General features: G+C 33.4%; 1 protein-coding gene across 1 annotated transcript in view; it reads left to right on the top strand.

Annotated features, from left to right (window-relative positions):
- The window catches only part of LOC134248218 (uncharacterized), a 45532-nt gene that overhangs the window by 5975 nt on the left and 16903 nt on the right, over positions 1 to 22654 (top strand). Inside the window, exons 3-6 of the mRNA XM_062730631.1 lie at positions 4172 to 4659; positions 11220 to 11534; positions 15017 to 15131; positions 21343 to 21495. Coding sequence (XP_062586615.1) covers positions 4172 to 4659; positions 11220 to 11534; positions 15017 to 15131; positions 21343 to 21495 — 1071 coding nt within the window. The remainder of the gene's footprint in view (positions 1 to 4171; positions 4660 to 11219; positions 11535 to 15016; positions 15132 to 21342; positions 21496 to 22654) is intronic.

Genomic DNA, 22654 nt, shown 5'->3' with positions numbered 1-22654 from the left:
AATGCTGTAGCTGCGCAGTTCTACCATGATTAATTTCCTCCTAATTAAAACAAAATAATATACAATTATTTAATGCCTGAGCAGTCAATAGACCAGAATATTTTTCCCGAGGTGCAGGGAACAGCTCAGTGTGTTCTATTGCCCGAGGCCAGCGGCCGAGGGCAATAGAACACACTGAGCTGATCCCTGCACCTCGGGAAAAATTTTCTGGTCTATTGACTGTTCAGGCATTAAATAATTGTTTTATTACCTAATTTTATTTTCCATATTAAGTGTTCACAATTGTATATTCAGTACATAAGGTTCCCGTACCATATTGTTTATTTTTACCTAGATATGGTGCATCTGTAATATTAATTAAAGATTGATTGTATAGACTTGTTTAAATTCCTCTCAAAAATTTTTCACTCTTATGGAGATGCCACCACTTCCCGGTGGAGAGGGACCTTTTCCGTGCCAGCAGAGCACCTACTGCTACACGGGACCTCGGTTGATAGGTCTCACCCGAAGGACCAGTCTCCACATCCCACAGTGTATTAATGAAAAGTAACTCTCATTAAATAAAATATCCGACCATTGAAATCACACAATTTTTAAAACCAATGCAGAAAGATCGAATAAGATGATTGTTTGCCATGTCTGTCCAGTGTTACAAACAACTAAATTCGAAACCCGGATCGTTTTTGACGAAATACGTCACCGGTCAATAGAACGCGCATTCTATTGACCGGTCAATAGATAGGTTTGAAAAGATAAGTAAAACTGAAAACACATCCAGAATAGATGAAAATATTAAATCTCTAATAAAACAACAAAATTCACTTGATTAGGTAATAAACAATTATATGTCTTATTTAAGATATATATGAATCATATGCATGTATTTATATTATACAATTATTCAATGCCTGAGCAGTCAATCGACCGGAATATTTTTCCCGAGGTGCAGGGAAGAGCTCAGTGTGTTCTATTGCCCGAGGCCAGTGGCCGAGGGCAATAGAACACACTGAGCTGTTCCCTGCACCGAGGGAAAAATTTTCTGGTCTATTGACTGCTCAGGCATTGAATAATTGTTTTATTACCTAATTTTATTTTCCGTATTAAGTACATTTTCACAGTTGTATATTCAGTACAGAAGGTTTCTGTACAGTATAGTATTGTAAATTTATAGCTAGATATGGTGCATCTGTTATATTAATATTAAAGTAAAGATTGATTGTATAGACTATTGTTTACATTCCTCTCGAAAATGTTTTCACTCTTATGGAGATGCCACCACTTGCCGGTGGAGAGGGACCTTTTTCATGCTAGTGCATGTGCACCTACTTAAAAGTCTCACCCGAAGGACTGGTCTCCAGTCTCCACGTCCCACAGTTTATTAATTAGTGTGACTCTCAATAAATAAATTATCCAACCATTGAAATCATACAATTTTTAAAACCAATGTCGAAAGATTAAATAAGATGATTGTTTACCAAGTCTGTGAAATGTTACAAACAACTAAATTCGAAACCAGGATCGTTTTTTCCGAAATACGTTGCAGTCTATTGACCGGTCAATTGAACGCGTGTTCTATTGACCGGTCAATAGAACGCGTGTTCAATTGACGTGTGTTCTATTGACCGGTCAATAGAACATGCGTTCTATTGACCGGTCAATAGATCAATATGAAAAGATAAGAAAAACTGAAAACACATACAGAATAGATGAAAATATTAAATCTCTAATAAAACAACAAAAATCACTTGATTAGGTAATAAACTTAATTATTTACTAATTTTGGTCTCTAACAGTAGGTAACTAGTACATTAACACTTTGAGTAACTTTGGGCTAGTTTAGAAGAGTATTAAGCGCATTCTTGGAATTTCTAATTTCACACCAGACTAGATCCAATTGGCTTGTACATCCCCCTTAAATTGGAGACGATGAAAATGAAAGTAATTTACTGATTCTCAGAAACTGGACGATTTTGTTACAGAAAGTAACAAAGTATGCTGCAAGTGAATCAACTTTTGTCAAATACTTATTCAAAAGATAATTTTGCATTGGGAATCATGGGTAAGCAGGTTGGGGGGGTATGTGTTTTATGCAATTATTATTATTTAAAGTAAATTTTGTAATGTTTGATCAGTAAAATCCATAAATTTTCTAAGTCAAATCGTAGTCATTACTATTTTTCCGAATTATCACTATTAGCTTCAACTTGGCCACCGACAATAGTCGCCTCGATAGTTTGATACATGTTCTGATATAGCATGTATAAGGTCCGTGTATTCGGCGCGGCATATAACACATGCATCATTCACAGAAATATTGTTTTATTACCTAAGTATTTCTGTCAACCGAAAGTTGTTCCCAGCCTTCTCTTTACAATTAATTTATCCTTAAACTGTAGAATATGTGTTTGTAAACTTTGTTGACGCGACCGACTTCACTTTGAGCAAAATCGTTACCGGATATTTAAAACGCTTAGTAAAAGTCAAACTAATATAGTTAAAAACTCTCATCTCGGAAAAAGGAAGTGCGGTTCCGATTTTACTACATGTATTTGTAAATGACGTAGTGCGAGTATTAGACCTACTCTCAAGACAGCTTTTGTTGAGATGAGCTCTGTAAGCTCTGAATACCTATGTTATATTTTATATTTTTAATCTAAAAAGTAGTACTCCCAGTTATATGGTTCATGGCGAAACGGGTCGCTTCCCTTTGTATATAACAGTGTATTCGAGAATGATATCCTATTGGGCAAAATTATTGTTAAGCCCTGAAAATAAGATTGTTTATGTTACATATAGACATTTATTTGTACAGTTTTGTAGAGGAAGTCATAAGAACCCTTGGATTTTATGTATTAAGAATTTACTTGATAGTTGTGGCTTCTCAAATGTGTGGAATGAACAGACCTTTATAAATATTAAATGGCTAAAGGCAATAGTTGATCAATGTCTTAAAGATCAGTACATACAGAAGTGGCAAAGTAATATGCGCGATTCGTCTAAAGGCCTCTTTTATAGTATCTTCAAAACAGAATTTGGATTTGAAAAATATTTCGCCGTACTACCAAAAAAATTTAGAACAATTTTAATTAAACTAAGAACAACAAATCATCGTCTTCCAGTTGAGACTGGTAGATGGTTTGGAATTCCCAAAAATGATAGACTATGTAATCTTTGTAATAATGGACAAATAGCTGATGAGTATCACTACATTTTAGAATGTAAATTTTTCTCCGTGTGTAGAAAAAAATATCTTCCCAGTAAATATTGTAATAGTCCAAATTTTTTCAAATTATCAGAATTGTTGTCATCTGCTGACTATGTTGTTACATAAATAGAGTATATGAAAAAGTCTGTCCTCCATAGTTATCTTTGTTACTTTATATGAACATTTCCATCATTTCACGTGTATCTTGTATATTATTTTTTGTATATATTGTATATATTGTTGAACCTCATGTACCATTGATATGGTTTGAGTGAATAAATTGAACTTGAACTTGGTAAATATTTAATACATTATACAACTATTAACTACCGTAGTAAAATTACAAAACAAAATTACTATATGTTCACTCTAAAAACGTTTGACGTTGTTGAAAAACATGGCGTCATTATGAACCTGTTTAAGTAACTTAGACAAAAATGAAGAAAAAAACCTACTTAGAGTAGACGTATGACTATAAAAATTCATATTTGACAACTTTTAACCTTACTCTATCAAAATTCACGAAGAACTCAAAATGTGTAAAAATTGCCATAAGGACCCTTTTCTCATGGGGGCAATCAAATATGGTTCATGTAAGATATCCATTCTACTCTGTAAATAAGCCCGGCTCTCTGTACTTCTGAGTACTTTGATTCTAACACTGTATTATTTCTTTTTTTCTTCTATAAGCTACAAATGTCAACTTTTATAACACCTTTTCTAAGACTTCCAAAAACCTTGAATCTTATAAAGATGAATAAAATGAAAATTGTTGCATGAAAAAATCTCATTTTCAAGCTTCATTTAGATGCATTTCAAATTAAAAATTAATTTTTGGATTTTTTTTTCTGGCTGAGGTTCAAAAAGTTTTAAGAACCACTGGGCCAGAAAAGCTGAAACTTATATGGAAGATCTGAGGTAGTGAAGATTCTGAATTGTTCAAATCATTTTTTCTTTTTGTTTAAGGAAGGTGACTGGCCAAGCTGTAGTGATTCAAGTTCGCAGCGAAGAAAAAGACAACGGCCATCGAGTTTATTAAAATATACTATTTTGAGTGATGAAGATAAGGAATTAGAGTCAAGCTGCTTGGAAAGCCCACTTGCAAGAAATGAACCTGCAACTTATCCAGCAAGTCAGTGGGAATATAATGATCTCCTTTTCTTAAACATCTTTTACCAGAAGACACCAGAACCTTTGGAAAACTTCATCAGGGAATTGAAAGTTGCCTTTAAGAACAGGGAAGGATTTTGTCCTGATCCTATAAAATTGACTAACATTTTAAAGAAGCAACTTGAAGAGGATTTAACCTTTTCCTATGATATGAAAGAAATTAAAGATATTCGATGTGCTTCTTTAAAAGATATAATGGATGAGAAAGATGAGATATCGAGCAAGATTAATAAAGATATTCAAAGGATGGAGATAAATTCCGAAAAATTTGACTTTGAAAATCAGTAAGTTATTAATAATAAAATCAGTTTTCTTTTCTGATCAATACACTTCCATCAACAATGTACATGATGTAGGTACATGTATATATATTATATAATAGACACATATTCCAAAACGTCTCAAACTGTGGATCCATGGGTTACATAGAAGAGCAATACATGATAAGTTTCTCAAATAGCTCCTTAAAATCTTAATTTTTAGGTCACTTGAGTAAACTCAGGTGATCTATTGCTATCCCCTTTTGTCGGTCTTCATGCTTTGTGTGTTAACATTTGAACATTTTCAGCTTCTTCTCTGCAATCACTCAACCAATTTCAACCAAATTTGGCATAAAGCATCTAATTAATTATTATATACTATAAATGTATTACATTTGGTTGTGTAATCGAAGGCTAAGTGAGCTTTTTGGATCTTGTCCGTTGCCTATCATCGTAGTTGTTGTAATCTTTTCACATTTTCATCTTTTCGTCAAGAACCAATATATGGGCCAATTTCAAACTTGCTTCAAAGTATATTTGGGTAAAGGGGATTTAGGTTTGTTCAAATGAAGGGCCATGCCCTCTTCAAAATGTGAAATCATCCTCAGGTAGTGTATATTCAAGTTTGTACAAAATCATGACCCCCAGGGTTAGGGTGGGGCCAAAAGTGTTGATAAAAATTTTTACATAGGAATATGTAGCAGTGTTTTCCCTTTATTTTAAAGTAATGGGTAAAGATCGGTTGTTACAGGCTAATGGTTGATGTTAATGAACAGAACTGTGTTAACCTTACAAGAAATTTTGATTTGTATGCGGTATTTTTAGCTCTACTGGTCATAGACCAGAAGAGCTTATGCGATAGTAATGCGTCCGGCGTCCGTCCGTTTGTCCGTCTGTCTGTCTGTCTGTAAACAATTTTTCAAAATGCTACTCCTCCCACAGTTTTGGTATGATTTCAGTATAACTTTGCACACAAGTAGACTACATTAAGATACATAATTCTGAGTATCGGTTTTTGATTTGGATGAACGGTGTTGCCGTGGTTACTAAAAATAGAAATTTCTGTGAAATTCTTTCAAAATGCTACTCTTCCTATAGTTTTGATCTGATTTCAGTATAAGTCGCCAAACAAGTAGAATACACTAAGATACATGATTCTGTGTATCAGTTTTTGATTTCGATGAACGGTGTTGCCGTGGTTACTAAAAATAGAGATTTCTGGGAAATTCTTTCAAAATGCTACTCCTCCTACAGTTTTTGTCTGATTTCAGTATCACTTGGCACATAAGTAGAATACACTAAGTTACATAATTCTGTGCATCGGTTTTTGATTTCGATGAAGGGTGTTGCCTTGGTTACTAAAAATAGAAATTTCTATGAAATTCTTTCAAAATGCTATTCCTCCTACAGTTTTGGTCTGATTTCAGTATAACTTGGCAAACAACTAGAATACACTAAGATACATAATTCTGTTTATCAGTTTTTGATTTCAATGAATGGTGTTGGCGTGTTACTAAAAATAGAAATATCTGTAAAAGTGTTTCAAAATGCTACACCTCCTACAGTTTTTGTCTGATTTCAGTATAACTTGGCACACAAGTAGAATACTTTAAGATATATAATTCTGTTTATTGAATTTCAATTTTGATGAACGATGTTGCCGTGGTTACTAAAAATAGAAATGTCTGTAAAAGTGTTTCAAAATGCTACTCCTTCTTCAGTTTTGGTCTGATTTCAGTATAACTTGGCACACAAGTAGACTTCACTAAAAACATAAAGAGACTTTATCAACGATCATTATTCTATTTAATGCTGTTTATAAAGTTTCAAATCCCAGCTACTTAAGTACTTTCTCTTCCTTTGCTATAAGTTCAAACCAGTAGAGCTTCAGTCTTGACAGAGACTTCTGGTTATCAATCGAAGGCGGTAATTTGGCCGTCAGGCGGTTTTTAGGGAAAACACTGAATTGTAGGGAAATCTTTTAAAATCTTCTCAAGAATTACTGGGCCAGGGAAAATGAAATTCTTAAGGAATCATCCTCAGGTAGTGGAAAATTTATTTGTTCAAATCACAACCCCCAGGGGTAGGGTGGGACCACAATGGTTGATCAAAGTTTTAAGTAGGAATATATAGGATTTTTTTTTATAAATCTTTTTCTCAAGAACCATTGAAACAGGAAACATGAAACTAAGGTAATATAGTTTTAATCAAGTTTGTTCAAATCATGACCCCAGGGGTTATGGAGCCAAAATGGCTGATCAAAGGTTTTTATAAGATTATACAGCATAACTCGTTTAGTATGAACACGGATATTGTGAATTTACCGATATAGCGAAATCATCTTGGAACCCCAGATATATAAATTTAGTGACTTTCTTGTATGGTTATAACGAATTACAGATATAGAAAAGTAAAATAACAGGTCCCAGTGACTTTGTTATAACCAAGTTTTACCGTTTAAGGAAATCTTTTAAAATCTTTTTAAATACTTCAAAAAGCCATGATTAGTGATATTTATATGGAATCATCCTTAGGTAATTAAGATTCTAGTTGGTTCAAATCATGACTCCCAGGGGGTAGGATGGGGCCACAATGGCTGATCAAAGTTTTACATAGGAAAATCTTTAAAAATAATCTTACCAAGATACTGAGATGAAATTTGAAGATTCAAGTTTGTTCAAATCATGACCCCCGGGGCTTGGGTGGGGCCAAAATGGATGACCCAAGTTTTACATAGAAATATGTAGGAAAAATCTTTAAAAATATTCTTTTCAAGAACCACTGGGCCAGGAAAGATGAAACTCATGTGGAATCATTCTCAGGTTGTGTAGATTCAAGTTTGTTCAAATCATGACCCCCGGGGCTAGGGTGGGGCCAAAACGGCTGACCCAAGTTTTACATAGAAATATATAGGAAAAAATCTTTAAAAACTTTCTCCTCAAGAACCACTGGGCCAGGAAAGATGAAACTCATGTGGAATCATTCTTAGGTAGTGTAGATTCAAGTTTGTTGAAATCATGACCCCCGGGGCTAGGGTGGGGCCAAAATGGCCGACCCAAGTTTTACATAGAAATATATAGGAAAAATCTTTAAAAATCTTCTCCTCAAGAACCACTGGGCCAGGAAAGATGAAACTCATGTGGAATCATCCTCAGGTAGTGTAGATTCAAGTTTGTTCAAATCATGACCCCCGGGGTTAGGGTGGGGCCAAAATGGCTGACCAAAGTTTTTCATAGGGATTTATAGGGAAACCTTTTAAAATCATATTTTCAAGTACTTCAAAGCTATGATTAGTGGAATCATCTTCAGGTAGTGTAGACTCTAGTTTGTTCAAATCATGAACCCCTGGGGGGTTAAAATTCAAGCCCCCTCCTCCCCCCTGTAAACTTTCATTTCTGATCTGATATGTGCTTTTTCCAAGCCAGTGTGCTCAGGTGAGCGCTGTGTTCCCTGGGCCTCTTGTTTTTGACAGAGTTATGTCCCTTGGACTTGGAAAATTCCAATTTGGAAAGAGGGGGGCATAAGTGTTTTACAAACATCTCTTGTTTTGTTTATTTATAAGTGAAGTAACCTAAACAAGTTATTTTAAAATTAACTTGATTCCATCATGCCCCTGACTGACAAAGAGGAATCAAAATAAATATAGGAAAAAATCCCAAGAACAGAAAAGCTACGTTGAGTCATATTGACATGTAAGTGTCCTCATGTATTGAAGATTTAAATTTGTTCAAATCATGGCCCTTTGAGGTAGGGAGGGAAACAGTAGGGAATCAAATTCAATTTATTTCGAAGTAATATCCCTTACAGAAATTTCTGATAAGTGACTTATAAGTGATTTATTCTTTTACTTATTAGTTGTTTATTCTGGACTTACACTTCACTGATACATATAACTTATAAGTGATTAATAAGTTACTCATTAGGATTTTATATGCAAATGAGCTGCTTGACCTATAACTGGCTATAAGTGACTTATAAGCCAGTAATAGCCACTTATACTTTATGCAAGTATAGTCACTTATAAGTGACTATAAGTGACTTATAAGTCAAGCATTAACCCTTCATACTCTATGAAGTATTAGTCATCTGTAAGTCATCTATAAGTCACTTATAAGTGAAGTACAACAAGTGAAGTAAGAGTAAGATCTTAATTTAGAACAGAACTTCCAACCATGCAGGGGTTGCATGATATGTTCAAAGCTATTTTTTACATATACACATGTATTTGCACTTTAGATGAAATAATCAAGTAAAAAATTTATGAAACAAAATCCTTTTTATATGACATTCCTTTGATGATGCAAACTTAACATATTAATTCAGTTTACAAACAAAATGTTGAACAAAAAGGCAACAAGATTTAATGACCTTGAAGCTTCTTCAAATTTATGAAATCTGAAAGCAACTGAGTCAATTGATTCAAAATTTCAGGCAAAGAAAGTTAAAATAGAGAGATGATGTTAATAGAACCTACTTGTTGTACCTGATGTGAAGGCATACTCAAAATAAATCTATAATCTCCAACATCCTTTCACAGGGTAGACAGACTACTCGGCCCAACGACACCTCGGCCCGTGCTGTTTGACACCTCGGCCCTGACAGGTCGGCTCAAAATCATTGACACCTCGGCCCATACCGAAGACTGCTCGGCCCAAGGAATAAAATTAAATTTAGTTTGTTTAAATTATAGTATAATTTTTATTTTTTTATTTTTATTTTTTTTGTATTTTCTATGGTAATGTAAATATATACTATGTATATAATCACTATACGTTTACTATGAATATCAATATACGATAATTTCAGTATTTCGATCAGTATTTTCTAACAAACCACAGCACAACATCAAATTACAATCCGTTGATTGGGAGGTAACAGGTCTATTTATTTACTGACTTTGTTTATTACAATATGTGCATTATTTATATATTTATTAGCCATTTAAAAAAAAATGTTTGGATGCCCTCTCCCGACTGATTGACTAAAAGTGTCTACTGCAGTGCATTTGTGCATTGTACAGTTGAATACCAATAGGTCTGCACAGAAGTTTATGTCCTGATCCAAAAGATTTTATTATTGATTGGTTTATTTTTGATATATTTATATTTTACTGTTTAATTTTAAAAACTCATATTTTTTTTCAAATCAATTCAACAAAATATCAACAATGGTTTCTTAAAGGGACTTTTCATTAACATGATTAAGTCTCCCAATTATGACTTCTCGTAATTAACTCCTCATAGTCAACCATATGACACGCGCTCGAGACTCGAAAGGATGCACTGCGTCTTCTTGTTTGTTTAATGATTAGCACTTATAATGATGTTACTAATGGATTGTCTTTCTTTAATTACCGTCAAATTGCCGTCTTGGAATATTGCAAATGTACCAAATTAATTTTCTATTGCATTTCATAGATATATAACAGCATAAATAATAAAAATATTTATTAAAATAAGATATTTTTGTTTGGGCCGAGCAGTCTTTTATGTGAGCCGAGGTGTCTTTAAATTTGGGCCGAGCCGTCGTGGCCGAGGTGTCAATGGGCCGAGGTATCGTTGGGCCGAGGTGTCGTTGGGCAGAGCAGTCTGACATTCTGATACACAAACTTGGTTTCAAATTCTTGTTGCTGATCTCTGCAGAGACAAACTTTCTGATTGGCTACCTTGAATACCCATAGTGCTCCTTGAGAGAAGTCTAGTATAGGGTAAAAATTCTAAGTCCACACTTATACTTGCTCATACCATACTGATCTTCACTTATAAGTGAGGTATAAGTGAAACATTCACTGATATGTAGCTCATCTTTACTTATGAGTGAAGTATTAACGAAATCCGTTCCTCACTTATACTTACTTTGACTTATAGTACACTTATAAGTAAATTTCAAAATTTATAAGTGACTTATAAATTGCTTCTAAGTGGATTATAAAACACTTATTAGTTTCTATTAGTTTTTTCTGTAAGGGATATGAAACAAAATGTTTTAAAAAATCTTTTTATCAAGAAGTCATATGCTGTATTGATATGAAGGCATGCTCAATAAGTCTTAAAATTCAAGCCCCCCCCCCCCCCCCCACACACACTTAGGTACAGATTTCAAGTTCTGATCTGATTTGTGAGTGTTCCTAGCCAATGTGCTTAGGTGAGCGATGTGGCCCCTGGGCCTCTTGTTTACTTTTGCATATTTTAACATGTATAAAAACAGTTAGAAATTACACATGAGGGAGTTAGCAAGGTTTCATTCTCCTCAACCAGGTCTTTAATCCTCAGGAAATAGTCTTGGCCGTAGGGAAGTGGAATCTTGCTAACTCCTCCAATGATATACTTTAACTGTATACTGTTACCCTTAGAATATACTCTATTTGTAAACTTCATGTACAAATGAAATTTTGCCTGCCTACTAATATTGACACCAACTATTTACACAGTAATAATTTCAATAAATTGTGATAATTTCTATAATTTGTTAGTGAATTATTTTTGTTCTATTACATTGTATTTGATTACTTTTCTGTATATTGGTCTACATGCACAGTAACATGTTTCTACCAAAGTTAAATGAAAATATGTCTTTTTGTTCAGATTTTGTAAAGAACTGGATTCAGCTGTTGGGAAATTTGCACTAGAGGCTGCTGTATTGTTCAATTCAGCAGCTAGAAAATTTGCGCTAGAAACTCTTCTACTGCTCAAAATGGTTCTGAGTCAACCATTATCTTTTGATTCCAAAGTAAAAGTGGAAGAGACAAAGAAGACAAGAGGCTCAAAAAAGACAAGACCTAGAGGAGGGCATAGTGATTCACGGTGTCTTCAGAAAGATGCAGAGCTTGTTTACGCCAATGAATTTTATTTCCAGAATTATTGTAAAGTTTTTGGAAAGATATTCTTTTTAGATGAAGGGTTAGTAAACTGTTAATTTTAATCAAGTGTTTGCAACAAATTTTACCTGCCCTTTTTTCCTCACTTGAACTGATAGCTCAAGTAAGCTTTATAAAGCTCAAATGAGCTTTTTAGCTCACCTGAGCCAAAGGATCAAGTGAGCTTTTCTGATCAATATTTGTCTGTTGTCTGTCTTCCTTGTTAGCAAAGTCGTAGTTGTAATCATTTCTCATTTTCATTTTCTTCTCAAGAACCACTGAGGTAATTTCAACCAAACTTGCCATAAAGTATCCTTTGTAGAACGGATTGCAAGTTTGTTAGGGCCCCGCAAGGATTTGCATGTGCCCTATAGTAATCATCTGTCTGTCCGTCTGTCTGTCATTCTTACATCCACAAATTTTCTGTTTATACCTAATAACTTTTTTTATGGTTGCTCAATTAAGATCAAATTCGGTATGGTAGTTCAATGGGCAGAAAAACATATTTAAGTGCTAAGTTTGTTTCTTTTTGTCCCCTGTTTTGGAGCTGGGGTGGTGGGGTAGATTCCTTAACTTTATATAAGAATGCATTGGCAAAGAGAGATAACTTCTGATTAGAGGATGTTCCCATTGTAAACTGAATGCTGCTAGCAGTCCCTTGGGATTAATTAGTTTTCCTCCTGAAGAAAATCCAAAGCATCATCTTTATCTGTCACATTGAGATGAATTACCACCTCTGTCTGCAAATGAAGTTTGTTTTGAAGTTTTTAAAAGTCAATTTGGAATGTTATGAACACTCTGAAATGTGGATTTAAATATAATTGTTTATACTTTTTTTGTTTAAATAGTTATAATTTCATTGAATTCTAAAAACAAGAAATTCATTATAGGAGATAGATTTTTTTTATTTTTACTTTTCTTCCCTTTATGTACATTCAAGATTATTATTAATATTTAAGGTAGTTGTATAAAAACCCAATTCTATTGAAAAAGTTCTTATTGTAACTTCAGAAGAAAATGATGAGAGAGGTACAATAAATCCTTTGGGATTAATTATCTAGCCCACTGCAGAAAATTTTGTAGGCTTTCCTTTATCTGTCACTTTAAGATTAATGTAAACCGTTGTCTGCAACTGCTGTTTGTTTTGAAGTTAAGGTCAAGCCTTCTTGATATTTGCATTCATTAAAGGCTGGCATTTTATATAACATTAGCTTCATTATTGTTTAAATATACATTCAATGTTCAGTTGTTCTTTAATTACTGCCTAATGTAAATACAATGATACAGTAGAACCCCGTTATTACGATGATTACTTTGTTGCGGTAAAATATCATAATACCGAGGGCAACGTAATAAAAGTTCCCAATAAAATCCAGTAAAACATCGTTTGGAAAACGTGTGATTGTATAAGAGGGTATATTTTTATCCTTCTATCTCCTTTTCATGCTCAAATTCTTAACCATACGTTTTAAACGTATGGAGGAGTAGATTTTCACCGCTTTGGAGTCGGAAGAGATGTGGGTCATGTCTTTTTTTCGGTATTTACAGTGGCTGGAACGTTATTGTTGACAACTTACACGAAGGATCACGTGAAACGAACGATTCCGCACGATTAACGCACGATTAAACCTGTTACACGAACGATCTTTCACGTTCATGATTCTACACGTTACACGATCTTGCACGTTTGTTAACGCAAACACACGTTTCTTCACTCAAAATGGTTCAAAATATTTAGGAATTAATATTTTCAAAACGAAATAAAGCTTAATACTTATTTAAGATTTCAATTAATATTATTTCATAGACTTTGAAAAAAAAATGGAAAATGATATTTCTGTAACTAAATATATGCAAGACTTAATATTTCAGATTAAAAATTAATCCTCCAATAGAAAACGGATTTTGTTCATTCTATTAGACGATGTAAATGTATGTGGGTCGTATAATTTGATTGAATTGGATATCATGATATGCAGAAAGGGGGATTTATTCAATGTCTGATAAACTTGCTAATTATTCAACTTTTTTATTTGCAGAAATTTAAAATTAATTAGTTACAAATAAGTTCAAGAGATAAACACACATAATCAAAACTCCCGAAAGTCATGCAGTGAGCATGTATATTTGTCAACTAACTACATGTAGCTATGTAAGCATTAATTAAGAAATGTTTATTTCTTTGTAAAAAAAAATATTTATTTTCAATGAATTGATTTCAAGATTATCTTGACCACAATAAGAAGTAAATAATAATTAAATCAGATTTTTCAGAAAGGCATTTAGGAAGAGATCTAAGTACGGTTTATCACAATATTGATCGCGCTATTTGACGAGAACTTAATATTGTACGACTTACTTTATTGCTTGTTTACGAGCAATAATAAGTTCGTTCTGCATTCTATTATGTAAATTGCGCTTTTTCATTTTATTTTGATTTTATTAAATAAATGCTTATTTTAGAAATAACATTCAGGTTAAAACATACAAAACGAAATTTACACGATTCTAAATGCACGATTAAAAAAGCGCACGATTGAGTCTGATACACGAATGATCTTGCACGTTACACGAACGATCGCTCACAATACACGAACGATTCTACACGATTGGTTTGTCAACAATAACGTTCCAGCCACTGTATAAGATGTATTTACAATAAACAAATATCCAACGGAAGATGGCAATAGTTAAGCTTTATTTTGGTCTTTTGTCTGGCTGTCATATACGTCTAGTTTTCTCAAACACTTCGAAACTATTTGACAGTTTTCATATTTACGTTGATCGGATGGTAAACACATGCATGATTTGTACAATCTACAGCTTATGTAGGGATTTTCACAGTTAAAACAGTGATAGAAAACTTTAATCTTTTTAATGCAACAACTTAAACTTGACTAGACTTTATAAAAATTAATAATTAAGACATTTTCTCCTCAGACAGTGACGGTTACGTAGGAGGGAGTCGTTTATGGGAAAGCACATCGCAGGGGGAGTCGCAAAATAAAGTCAAATGCATAGTTGGTGTTGTTTTCATCTCTTTTATACTGCAAATACCTTTCAATAAAGTCTGAAAATGGCCACAACTACACAAGTCCCATTTCCAAGTAACTGTAAGCCTTATGTTGACCAAATTTGCATGGATGATACATCTGAGGAAGCATACTTCCAGGATTGTTTCAGCTGCTGGATCTGACATACATTTTCTGGATGCAATAACAAGTTAAAGATTAGGATGTTTCTTTAGTTGTAAGAAACCACAGGGCCTACCTGAACCAAATATTCAATATTCAATGCTACAATAGATGAAACTTGCTTAAGATGCTGCATTTGAAAAATATTTTCTGGATGAGCGACTAGTTTAAAGTTTTGGATAAATCTATTCCCAAGTAACTGTGAGCCCTATCAGATCAAAATTGCAAAAATGTTGCGTCTTTGAATGTACACTTTTAGATTATCCAGTTTGATATGGGACTTTGCCTTACTTAAAGACACCATTTGAATATCTGTTTTTTTTCCTTTCAGTGAATTACCTATGGCTTCATTTACATTTAACAAATGTTTGGTGAGGAACAGACCTGATATTATCTACCGTTTTTATTCTCAATCAAGAGAGGAAGAACTCTTGTTTATAACAGAGGTAATTTTGTTGATACTTACTGTAAAAGCTCAAATATTCTTGGGGGATTAAATTTTTTGTTAACAAATTAAATCCCACAATAAATTTTATATGACTATATATTGAACATGTTGAATAGGCTTAATTTTAAACATTGAAATTAAATGCACTTGAAATTATTTTTGATGACAAAACAAATTTTATGCCCACAAAAATTTGTGCTTCTACAGTATACAGAATCATGCATTTTAGCTCAACTGAGCTGAAAACTCAAGTAAGCTTTTCCAATTACTCAGTGTCTTAGAAATCTATCCATCTGTCATTCCATCAAAAATGAAAAAAAGTAACCTTTGTACTTTTTAGCTCACTTGAGCTTAAGTGAGCCGAATGCAAAAGTGAGCTTTTCTGATCACATTTTGTCCAACTACCTGTTCGTCTGTTAAGCTGTCCCTCTGTAAACTTTTCACACTTTCGACTTAATTCTTCTCAAGAACCACGAAGCCAGTTTTGACCAAACTTGGTACAAGGTGTCCTTGGATAAAGGGGAATTTAATTGTTAAAATAATTAAGTAATAAACAGTCATATTTTATTTTACTAGAAACGACTGAACGTGTACTGCAGAAAGTGGTGTGACTGAGGAAATTCGAGTCACAACTTTCACTCCTTCGTATATTAATCAAACATATCACGATTCAAAATGAAATTTTGCTTGTCGTGTAACAAATTACTGAGTAATAACAACTTCCTTAACCAGAAAAAATTACCAATAGGGAAAAACAAAGCTGCAGATGATACTCCCATACAAATATGACCTGTTTTTTTTTAGTCAAAAGTTGTGGATATTTGAATATGTTTTCAAGAGAAATACAAGATATATTTTATCTACCTATGTGTATATTAATTTGAATTGCATTGAAAAAGGTACTCAGATTTTTTTTTGATTAGTCTAACTTGTGAAATAATTTAACCAATCTATTAAAAGCCTTACTATATTCTTGCCATATGTTAGCTTCTCATAAATCCTCAAATTTTATAGTTTATTGTATGCTAAAAAAAAATATGATATAATTGTTTTGCATGCATTAATTTTTTCAAATAATACCCTTTTTTGCCAAAATAAGGTGAAAAAACATTTCCATCCTTAATTCAAAAAATAAAAACAATTGTTACAATTTTTGATTTACTTTTATTTTTCTGACCAACTGTTTGAATTTGAAGATTTTATATTTATTTTTATTTGACCCCCGATTCAATTAAAAAAAAAAAAAATTCCCGTAAAACAATAAATAAAAAATTGTTGGCCTTATTTTTGAATAATCAATCATTGTAAGAATAGAAATTTCTAATATGATATATATAATATTTATTGTATGTATTTAGTATGGTGTAGCCTAATTTTACTTGGACGAAGGGCGGTGATGAGTGCAAAGCAAGAGTGTCCCCCTTCGTCCAAATAAAACAGGATACACCATAATAAATATTCAATACCTTTCTTGTATCATGGTCAATCTAAACATTAATAACCGGTGATCAATGCATGGTTTTTGATTAGACCAATACAAAATCTAGGTTTGTCAGGTGATTATGTGCATGCTCTTTCCTTCCCGCCAGTATTTTTTCTAATGCGCATTTTTCCATCGAGTTTCAAGAGTAGAGAATGTCGTTTCTTGATTTCTTATCTAATGATCACGACGATGAGGACTTCATTTTATCTCAGGCCTGTGAAGAAATCGAAATGAACTATTGTTTTGGAGAAATTAAACTAGAGGATTATTACATGGATTTTGATGCAGACCTAGAGAATCTAATGGACTTTGACTTGGGCCTTGAGATCGAGTCAGAGAATGGTGGAGTTAATCGTGAGAATCGTGACACATGTGACATGGATGTGAAAAGTACAAAATTTGAAAAAACGTTTTTTGCTTTTTAAGTTGACAAAGAGGAAATTCAAGCGTTGATAGAGAGTTAAGAAAACCGCAACACGGAAAAAAAATACACGTTGGTCATATAACATTTTTGAAAGCTGGTGGCGTGAACAAAATGTGCAATGTCAAGGGCAAGAACTCTTAATACCAGAAACCGAAACAATGGACGCAATGCAGCTGAACTTTTACTTAAGAAGATTCATTATGAGAGTAGGTAGAAAAGATGGCAATGAATACCCCACGAAAACATTGAACTACATTAGCTGTGGGATTTTAAGGTATCTACGGGAACAAGACATTTATGACAAGAACTTTCTCAATGCTGCAGATCCAAGATTTGCGGGTTCCATAAAATATTGGATAATTGCAAGTTTTTGGGATTACGTGGCCATGACAAACATCATTTCCTCCAGTGTGACCATTTTTTTCTCGGTGAGGATAATAGGGGGAAATACATTGAATTCACAGGCAGATCAACAGACCTTCAAGGGAGGACTAGCTCACAAAGTACTACACAACAAGCAAATATACGGCACTACTATCAGCCCGGTAAGTCCTCTTCCCCCTCTCAATTTCTTTCAGTTTACATATATTTAGGCCTATTTAACCAGAGACATGTCTATTTTGAAAATATTGTCAATTTTGAGTTCCCTATTTATATTGCATGTGCGTTGGAAGCAAATTGAAGGGGGGGGCTATACCAACAAAAAATGTAAAATTTTCAATGACTGTATTATGTCTATTTTAGCAAAAAAAGGGGGATGGCTAGGGTCCCCTCCCCATTTGTATTGTATTCAAAGATTGTGCCTTTAATTTCTGTGTAGATCTAAAAATTTTGGTTTATGTAAAGAGTTAATTTATGTTTCAATTTTTTTTCAGGGGAGCGCTGCATGGCTGATTTTAAAGTACACCTAGATGCTCTGGGAAATGAAGTATAGTTTTACCGCTGACCACTGGCAGACTTGTCCCCTCGTTATGGCTCGCAGTTAATGGGTGTTATATTAAAATCAATGATGATTATGAAGGTCATCTGCGAAAAGGCATGTCTAAAGGGAAACTATACAAACCATTCAGGGAAGAGAACATATGCAACAGCATTCTATCAAAACAGAGTCGACGAACAGGGCATCGGTCAGAAGTGGGAGTACGGGCCTATAAACATTGAAATGCAGAGATACAGTACAGGCCAAGAGTTTTCCGCAAAAAACACGGGGCCCCGTGGACCGCAAGTCCACGCTTTAGAGTGGACCTCGAACCTTGTCGGCGTCTCTGAAGTCAGCGTTTCTGTGCACCGTGTAACACGATGTGTCACAGTTCTGATGATAAATATTTTAAACATTTTCATTGCTTTTATTTAATTAATTTAAATCAACTTTCTTTCGAAATATTTGTTGTACTTTTTCAATAAATCAATATTGGTAATTTATCGCATACAGATAATTAAACTAATAAGATGCCTTTAAACTTAATAACAATGTACTGGTTACCGGCAAAAAATATACAGTCACGTTTCAAGTTAAATACTAATTATATAAGTCATAAAAAGTTCAATAGACTATTATCATATTACATAAAGAGGAAACACGCTTTCATAAATGAATTACTTGATTGTCTCTACTTTCGATTTGATTTTAACTGTGTTTAATTTAATCGTTGATACAAGATCGTTTTTCCCTATGTATTACATATCAGATGAGTGATGAAATATTTTATAAGAAATTTAATGTACATTTACTGTGTGTAGATTAAATTAAAAAAAAAGGTATCAGACTCGCACATTAATTCTTCTCTTTGATACCGATACTCGGTGAATCATTGGATAGGTTCAGCATGTTCAGATGAGGATTATTACAGTGAGACTAACACTAAAAATCTGTAATTATGTAAAATATGGAGATAAATATTAAATGCGGTAAACTCGAAAATCCACTGAACAGGCAGAGATAATAATCTGAATAATTTCATTAATTGAAATTATAGTGATAAACTTAGTAAACACGCTGAATACAAAAATCACAGCCGAATTTTTGGCAAATGAAATGTGCTAACTTCAGTACGAATATTACTTCATTCTGAAATATATCGTGTGAAAAGAAAAAAAAACGGTTTGAGAAAACATATACATGTAGATATTTAGCAATTTTTAAAAATCCCCCCTTTCTAAAAAAGCGATACAAATCAGCTAGTAAAAACTTTATCAGAAGTCTGCAAATTTATGTTATGTTTTTTTTTAAATGTTAATCTACGGGATACATTCTTATTTGTGTCTGAAAAAAGATAAATAAGTTAACAAGTACATGTGAGTTTATAATTGTTGTTGTAGTGAAACCTGGAAGATGAATTTCACATATCAGTTGAGTGTGTTACATGTATACACTTGCTGTGGTAAGAGCTAAAGAATTTGAAAGGTGTGATAAACATACGGCGCCCCTGGCCCACCGGCAGAGACCCAATATATTTTTGAACAGGTGTGAACTCGGAACTGACCATAAGATTGTTTCAAATCACAAGAGAAATTCTTTCCGCGTAAACAGACTTTCAAGGTCACCTAGCGTGGGATTTTGATTGGCAGGTGATTCACGAGAATTTTGTGCGTACAGCATATACAGAGAACAAATTAATTGCATTAAATGAGTTAAATATAAACAAAAGTTGTGGCGATTAAATAGAATTATAGAATGATTAGTTGTGACCTCCGTAACTTAAATAAAACGAAGAATTAAAAAAAAAAAGTCTATATGTTAAAAGGGGGTTGTATGAGAGTCTCTCTCTCTCTCTCTCTCTCTCTCTCTCTCTGGTATAGCTTTTTATACACTTTACAAGAAACGACAAACAAATTAAAATAACTACTTACACTGAAAGGATTTTAAAAACATAACGTACTGAATACTACTCTATGAAAATAATGTTTGCTGTTACGAGAAATACGCTTTGAAATTATTGCATTAATTTCATGTTTCTGCTGACGATTTTCTCATTCACATTCAGAAAAATTCAAGATGAACAAAATGAATTTATCTTATTAAGGAATATACATTGTAATGCTTGGATCGTACACTAGTACTGTACATGTTAAAACCATGAACATAAATACAGCTCCGATTTAATTTTATAAAGTACTATGTATACAGTGTATGTGACACGAAAACAGCTCGATGCCATATATTGTCTTCCTTTGTTACGTGAACATGAGATTAAATCATTCATTTGAAATAAATTCATAATTTTGATTTTGTGACATGGATGAAAAATTTTTCTTAAATATAAATTTCTAGATACATAGTTAATTCAAATGAAAATCATTTAGTTTTTTTTACCGATATCTAATCTGAATAGGGCCTATCATGCGTGCCATTCGAAGTTCAATATCTGGTAGAATAAAAACGATTTTTATATATACATAACCAAAGTTATAAATTGTCATCAAAATCTATTATCAAATTTGTCATCAGTAACAAACAATTTTGTCTGTAATACTATTTACACGGTGCAGCTTGGAGGAGAATTTTCTGGGCGAACGAAATTTACTGGACACGGTGCGACACGGAGGGCACTAACTGGATTTTTCTAGACACGGTGCGGCACCGTGTGCCTACCTGTATATTTCAAATCCACACACACCATGCTACGTGCTACACCGTGTACACGGTGTAACACAGAGCTTTTCACACGGTGTTTTTTCCACCGAGCCTTGCGGAAAACTTGTGGCCTGTACTGTAGCATGCACAGTGTCCAAAGTTTTGAATCCTCCAGAACCTAAATTACCAAAGATAGAACCCAAGGATGCGCCTGGACCTCTCATGGATATATTAACATCCAATGAAATTAACATTCCTGATAAAGTGGAAGTTTTGTGTCAGACCGGTGGTGGCAGTACATTTAACAACTGCACTTTCATTTTGTATCAGTGTACCCTATATTGTCGGATGTATGACTGTGTGTTGTGATTTAAAAAAAACAAACTTTAATTTATTTCATTGACAAAAGTATTGTCTTAATATTTTGAAAAACACATTTTATTGAGTGTGTAAATTCAAATTAATAAAAATTTAAATTGTTGAAATTGACTTGATGTTCAATTATTTATTTACACAGCACAGTTTTTGCTGGCTCCGCCCATTTACACAGCACAGTTTTTTTGGTTACGCCCATCAGTGTATCTTCAGTTGTTGTACACTTTACTTCAATGGAAGAAAACACCGCAGCCAATTTGACACAAATGTTAATTAGCACAAAGTTTTTCCCAAGCATTACAACTTGTGAAATGACTTTAACAATATTAAGATTTGTTTCCCTTATATTTTAGGTAAAAAAAGCCCCACTTAAACAAGATACAAGGAATATTGAAGAACTTGTTGGAGGAAAAATTATGGGGCAAGTTGGAGCAGAGCTAATTGGTCAGGCAAGACGCTCAGCATTTTATCCAAATTCTCTTGGAATCCTCTGTATGGAAACAAAAGTAAGAATTGTTATGCAGTACAAACAATGGATAAAAGTAGTAGAGAGTTCCAATTAAGGAACACATGTGTTGCCTGTTTTTAACCTTATTTAAAAATGTAAATAAATCTAAGAGTGTTCAGCTATTTATATGCTCCTAGCATATCTTTATATGCTACTTAAGTGCAAAAAGAACTATGGCATCTTACATGTAACATCCAGACATGTCTTAAACTTATTAGAACCGGACACTTTTAAAGAAGCACTTGGTCAGTTGCACATTTGCTAATTTAATTAATTAAGAGTGTTTCGGCAGTATTAATAGCACATGTCGTTTAATAATTGTGATACGGCTTGCCATCATCAGGGGTCCACTGTATGCATAAATCAATCAATTCCTTTGAACTTCATTTGATTTTAATTTAGATCTAATGATAAGATGGCCTTTATTCTTGTGTTTGCTGTATGCCACCATAAAGGTGTTGTGAATAATTCCTGGCAAACATCATCATCTAGTATGTAACTCCAATACAGTCAAACTTGTCATAGCGGTCACCTCTATCCAGCGGTCACTTGTACTATGCGGTCATTTTATTTCCTCCCAATGAAATTTTCTATATAAAGTAACTCTATTAAGCGGTCACCTGCGTAACGCGGTCAGCGGTCATCAAATTTAAAACGAAATCGCCACTTTTTCCCTGTCTTGGGTGGCCATTTTGTCCAATCACGTGATCTGATATGAAGTCAGCTGATTCCCAATTTTTGTTACTAATGTAAATAATCAGTCAAGTGTTGGGGGATCGTGAACAAAAAATTAAAAATTGGACCAAACATGAACAGCTGATAATGAGTTAATGACCAATAATTGCAGGTGTAATTTGAATTCTGTCAGGATTTAATTAATATGATTAAATGATTTATTGTTAATATACAAATTAAGTTGTTGAATATTTTCATGACATAAACCCAATAGACTACATTAATTACAATTCAATTTCGCCTGCGGTTATCAAGTCAAACGGTCAGTCTCACGTTTTAATCTTTTATATTAAATAAATAAATATATATCTAGAAAACTAAAAAAAAAATTTACACAGTATCAGGGAAATGCTAAGTTATTAGAACATTTTATGATTTCCTGTAAAAATTAAATTACCAACGCACACACAAAAAAACAACAA

The sequence above is a fragment of the Saccostrea cucullata genome, unplaced genomic scaffold (genome assembly GCF_032062105.1).
Source record: "Saccostrea cucullata isolate Sc308-1 unplaced genomic scaffold, CSIRO_AGI_Scuc_v1 ctg1980, whole genome shotgun sequence".
Lineage (NCBI taxonomy): Eukaryota > Metazoa > Mollusca > Bivalvia > Ostreida > Ostreidae > Saccostrea > Saccostrea cuccullata.
Note: the sequence above shows the minus strand (reverse complement) of the source record. Positions and strands in the feature narration are given on the sequence as shown.